The 5,955-nt window shown below is 40.2% G+C and overlaps 1 protein-coding gene across 1 annotated transcript; it reads right to left on the bottom strand.

Moving 5' to 3' along the window:
* Positions 1–1,189: 1,189 nt before the first annotated feature.
* LOC145483057 (trace amine-associated receptor 6-like) lies at positions 1,190–5,369 on the bottom strand. Its single transcript, XM_081461677.1, has 2 exons — positions 3,574–5,369; positions 1,190–2,231 (listed from the first exon to the last, which is right to left on the bottom strand). Exons 1-2 carry the CDS (start codon positions 4,419–4,421, stop codon positions 2,093–2,095), a joined length of 987 nt encoding a protein of 328 aa, XP_081317803.1. The 5' UTR covers positions 4,422–5,369; the 3' UTR covers positions 1,190–2,092.
* Between the last annotated feature and the right edge of the window lie 586 nt (positions 5,370–5,955).

Genomic DNA, 5,955 nt, shown 5'->3' on the forward strand with positions numbered 1-5,955 from the left:
GTCACCCAAGCGCTGTCCAAATCGATAGATCTCCACAAGTGAAATACACGTGTGTAGATTTGGGGGAGGGCTAAAAGTAGCATCTTTAAAAAGCTAGGTAAGCATTGGTTGGGATTGCCGCACCTAAAACGCGAGTGTTGCGCATCTCTAAACGCGCGAGAACTTACGAGAGGAAAGAAAGTTGATACGGGCGAGAATCTCCAACCCAAACACTGTCCAAATAGATAGACTTCTACAAGTGAAATGCACGTGTGTAGATTTGGGGGAGGGCCAAAACTAGCATTTTTAAAAAGCCCCGTAAGCATAGTTTGGGATTCTCACACCAAAAACGCGAGTATGGCGCATCTCTAAACGCGCGAGAACTCACGAGAGAAAAGAAATTTGATATGGGCGAGAATCTCTTACCCAAGCACTGTCCAAACCGAAAGATTCCCACAAATAAAAAATACACATGGGTAAATTTAAAAGAGGGCCAAAAGTAGCATGTTTAAAACGCCCAGTGAGTTTAGTTTAAGATCCCGACACCAAAAGTTCGAGTGTGCCGCATAGCTAAACGCGCGAGAAAAGACAAGGGAAAAGTAAATTGACATGGTTAAAAATCGATAGACTTCCACAAGTTAAATGCACGTTGGAGATTTAATTTGGAACAGGGCTAAAACTAGCATCTTTGATAGGCGAGGTAAGCAAAGTTTGGGATCCCGACATCTAAAGCGCAAATGTGCTGCCTCGCTTAACGTGCGAGAACACGCGGGGGAAAAGAAAATTTATATGGGAAATAATATTTAACCCAAGCACTGTCCAAATCGATAGACTTCCACAAGTGAAATACACTTGTGTAGATTTGGGGGAGGGCCGAAACTAGCATTTTTAAAGAGCCCCGTGCACATAGTTTGAGATCCCCACACACAAAAAAAAACACGAGTGTCCGCATCGCTAAACGCGCGAAAACACGCAAGTGAAAAAAAGATATAAATGGGCGAGTATCTTTAACCCAAGCATTGTCCAAAGCGACAGACTTCCACAAGTGAAATACGTACTACACCAGTAACTGCAAGTTCACCAACATGTTTCATCTCTAGATTACTCAATCCGCGAGTTTGACGATAGGTCTCCTGTGATTATAATTTGTATTAACCAATTGCGTTTTGAGACTGCAATGGCGTTTTGAATCAGAATCGCTCGACCGAGTTACACAAGATACACTGGTAACCTATTGATTATGCTGTTATGTAACTTACCATCTTGAATTTTTTTGCATATTTTACAAATATTGCAAAACATGGCTTTAATTGTACTTTATGGGTCGTGTAAAGCTTGCATGGTATTGTGGTAAAACGTACAGCCCCCATCTTTTTTCCTCGGCGGACTTGTTCAATAACAGAACGTTGGTCACAATTAGTCATTCCGGGGAATGGTTCGGAAAGGCCTTAAAGAATATGTGTTTTCTTCAGTGAGGCTTCGTTCCTCCAGCTTCCCTGTATGCCATCTGTCATTTAGTTTTTATTTAAGTTTGAATACAATTTTAAGTTTTGCTATAATCTGATCGTAATTTTATCTTTGTACTCGGTGACTAGTCAAGAAATTTGTCCGCTCTTAGTGCTATTGGGTTATTGAACGAATTAAAGATATGTAAATAAATTATTTGTGATAATACATTGTTCATGGCTTGTCTTACGCAGCCCTTTCGTTTCGTCCCGGCCAAGGGACTCTTCAGAGACTTTTCTGCTTGGCAAACTCGTCGGGCATCGCGCCCAAAGTCCGTTCGCTAACAAAATGCGATGTAAGGCATTTAACTGTCAACTTAATTGTCAAATAAATTATTGTTCTATTTAAACGCCTTTTCTGATTTTACTCAAAGGCATCGAGTGAAAGTCCTTTCTTTTTTCTAAAACCTCTACTGATCTTAAGGTCGCAATGTTTGCTCATAATCTCCATAAATACTGAGTTCCACATAGAGACGATCGGATGGAAATGGAGAGTTTTGACTAGAATAACATTTCTGCTATTTCTTTGTTTAGTACCTTATGGGAAACGTTTATTTTTGTAATTACTCATAAGGGTTTTTATCAAAAGAACACCCCTTCTTGCCATTTTAAAGAGAAGTTGTCTGGCGCTCATGTTCTTTTGCCCTGTGAGTCGACTTTCTTGTTGCTCTCCAGGTGCTGGACCTCATATTTGGTTCTGACTTCCCGAAAGGTTCCTTTACAAACAGCAAGAGAGCCTTGCGAAACCTGTTGAAAGATTAGATCACATATTGATCGTTGGACTTAATGAATTTCACTGTCAGAAACATTAGAACTGGAGTTTGTGAGGAAAAAAGTGATGCTTTTAAGATGTACTATGATTGGCTCGAGAAAATTCGATTTCTAGACCCTTTGAAGGGTCAGATGGCACATGAAACAAGACTCTTTTCCTGTTAAAGAAGTGTTGGTACAAAGCATAAGAACATCTACATCAAATATAGAGTGGTTTCAGTTGAGTGTCGATAGTAATCAGGCAATTACTTTGGTTTTGGTTTTGCTACGGTTTGAGTCAGGTTGAGTAGTCTAATTGGCCAGTTATTGGTCTGGTTTTGGTTTTACGACACTCAATTGAAAACCGCCCTAATGCCGTAAACCAATCAGCGTTTTACAACGGTAACTGCGGGGGGTATGAATAAAAATCATTACATCAAATTAAAGTTTGTTTTGCTAGCTGAAATAAATAACTCGAATAACTAAGATGGACACAGTTTTGTCCCCAACAAAGTATTACGTAAATTTTCAAACTATACCTGAGGCCCATTTTCGTACAATTTTGCATTCATTTTAATCCTAACTATTTAATCAATTCCGACCGGTTCGATGATGGTCGACAAATGAGTCGTTCCATTTAGCGTCTCTTCGTGTTAAAATGAAAGCCTTACAACAAAATTTGAATTAGGACTTTTGGGTCAGCCAGCTACTAAGATGAATATAGATGAGTGTTTTAACGGGTTTGTATCACGATAATAGGAATAAATGACTTCAATCGATTATAATACATGGAAGGTCTGCTGGAAAGTTGTCATGCTGTACGGTTCGTATACTTCCCTGAATGGAATCGGAACAAATTATCTACAATCGCTCACAAGTGACAATTAATTTCTTGTTGAATATCGATACTATAACTTTCACAGTCCTCACAAGATCAATAGAGAAACATTTTCCTTACAGAAACAACTTCGAAATTTTTTAAGTCGGATCAAAAATCGAATCGTCAAAACGAGTAACCCCCAAAAAATTTATAATGAGACGCGATCTACATCTTCAGACGTGCAGACAACCACGTCGGAATTTGGGTGTACAAAATGACGTAATTTGGTCTCAAAATGTGTCGAAATTTGAAGAGCTAGTGACACCCCCATCTTAAAATTCCAAGTAGGATCCGGTCCCTGGGCACCATGTCTTGACAAAAGCAAATGCTGCGGAGGAATTATGCGATTTCAGGCTGAACGTAAGAGGGCGGAAGAAAAACTACATGGCCATGAAATGCTACTTTGTACTGGATGTGGTGGATTTATTAATAAAGGTTACTGAACACAAGACGAGTTACCTGCGGGTCTTTAGTGCGTAGATGATGGGATTCACCATAGTGTTCAAGTGCATGAGAAAAAACGCAAGGAAATGAGGCCATGTACCATGACTTTTTGAAACCATGTGTAAAAACATCGGCACAACACCCATGGCGACGAATGCCAACACGGTCAAACCGATTGTCTCAGCCGTCTTCACGTCGCTCTTAACTTGTTTTGTCACAGAACAGAAATTCGACAGACGTCTGGTATGGCGTCGAACCGAACGCCTAATGAAAGCTCCCATAATCAGCATCGAAGCGAACGGAACCAGGTAACCAGGAATAATAAAATATCTTCCAAATTTCTTCAAATAGTGTTTCCTGTACACAAGCACTGGAGCGTCACCAACTTCAATGTCGAGTCCTAATATGAACATGCCATATGTATAGGCAGCTGCTAGGAGCCAAACAAACAACACTGCTATCTTTGCCTTGTTGATAGTTTTCCATGAATGGTAGCGAAGACCGTGCACTATGGCTCCGAAACGATCCATTGTTAGAACGGTGAGGTTGAACACGGTCAGATACACAAACAGCACGTACCAAGTGACGATGAACCACGAGATTGGTCGTCCCTTGAGGTAAGGCACTCTACAGATGTACCACACGATCATGAGAGGCATATTGGTCAGTGCATTGAGGATGTCTACGACTGCTAAGTTCGCGATTAAGACATTAGGCACTGTTCGAAGAGACTTGAACCGGACGAGCAAAAGGCAAATTATACCGTTTCCAATTATTGATCCGATCATTACCAGAGCAATCAAGATGATGTGCGAGACTCTTTCTGCATCACGGCGAGAGCATGTTTGGATTGTCTCATTCATCGCTCTCTTCTGCTCGTGGAAATCAATTTAAGACATCTTCCTTTGCAGTCCGTATCTGTTGATGGTAAAGAAGGGCGGATTCCATCAAGTGTAATATCGCAGGATGTACGTATGTTTACTGAACCATACAGAGCAGATTTCACTTGAACGTCGAAAGCAATTTGCATTTGCTTTGCGGTTGCATTACTAGGCTAAGAACGTGGCCTACAAAACTCGTGCCTCTTTGTCAATCAGAAGTAAAACCAAAACTAATAGTGGCTCGCTCGCACGCGCTTCCCGTCAGATACATGTATTTGCTTGGAGTTTTGATTGATTGTGTCGTTTGTGATTGGCTGCGGTGATTGCTTTGGTTATGGTTCAGGCCACATTTGTTCGAAGGCTAGTTAACGCTATCCACCTGATAAATCGCTATCCAGTGGATAAGTGTTAACAAAACAAACAACGCCATCCGTGGATAGTGATTTATCCGGTGGATAGAGTTATCACCTTTCGAACAACCCGGGCCAGTACGACACTCAATTGAAAACCATTCTAAGTGGGGTAAATGGGGGAAGGAGCGTATTGTTTATGTGAAGGCAGAATACTTAATTTAAATTGAAGTTTGATTCTAGCTTTCAATAAACCCTCTGTTGTAAGCATTTCCTTCCATTGATATCCAACACCTTGTTGCTGTTTGGTTGGATTTTTTTCTTGTTTTGTCTTTTTTGCTTTATCTTTCTGTCAGTTTTTTTTTTTTTTTTATCAGAAACACTGTTAACGATATTCGCCAGGGCATCTTGCGCATACGAAATTCAACATCACAAAATAAAGTCTCTTAAATATCTAAAATAAAGGCTCTTATTATCCAACTGTCGCGAGTACCGTCCAAACAACAGTGCAAATACACAGCGGTATTGTACAGTTATTTGTACAGTAGAAAACCTGTTTGCCGGAAAGGTCGGTGCGCGCACGCAAACCTGTCACACTCTCTCTTTCACTGAAAATTTATTGACTACAGCAGTTGGATAATAAATCTCTTATTAGATGTTTTGGTGTGTAGTATCGTGTAGTATCGTGTAGTATCGCCCTACGGGCTCGTTACAATACGGCACAACTGGTAAAAATATACAGCGATACAACACACCAAAACATCTAGAAAGATATATTTACTAATTCTTACGTACTCAATATCATCATATTTATGCCATGTTACAATTAACGAGCAATAGTTACTGTCTACAAAAATTTGAGATAACTAGTTTCTCTCAACATGAATGCCAGGAGGAATGTTTACATAAGATAGCTAGAGGCTGATGAACCAAAGACGCAGTAAATGTTAATATAGGATTATTAGATCTCTATGCAACAGTTAAATGAAGTGTTTTTAAACCAGTTCCTCTGAATAAATTATCCCATTTTACGCATCGAGGGACTTTGTTGATTAAACGGCAGAAAACGCCGCAAGCCCTCGGTGGGCTGTTATCGTAAGCACCTTCAGTTCTACGAATGGCCTTCACTTGTGTCATAATGACTACAGTTATATTGCTATCAATGT

This window comes from Orbicella franksi, chromosome 3, assembly GCF_964199315.1.
Source record: "Orbicella franksi chromosome 3, jaOrbFran1.1, whole genome shotgun sequence".
NCBI lineage: Eukaryota > Metazoa > Cnidaria > Anthozoa > Scleractinia > Merulinidae > Orbicella > Orbicella franksi.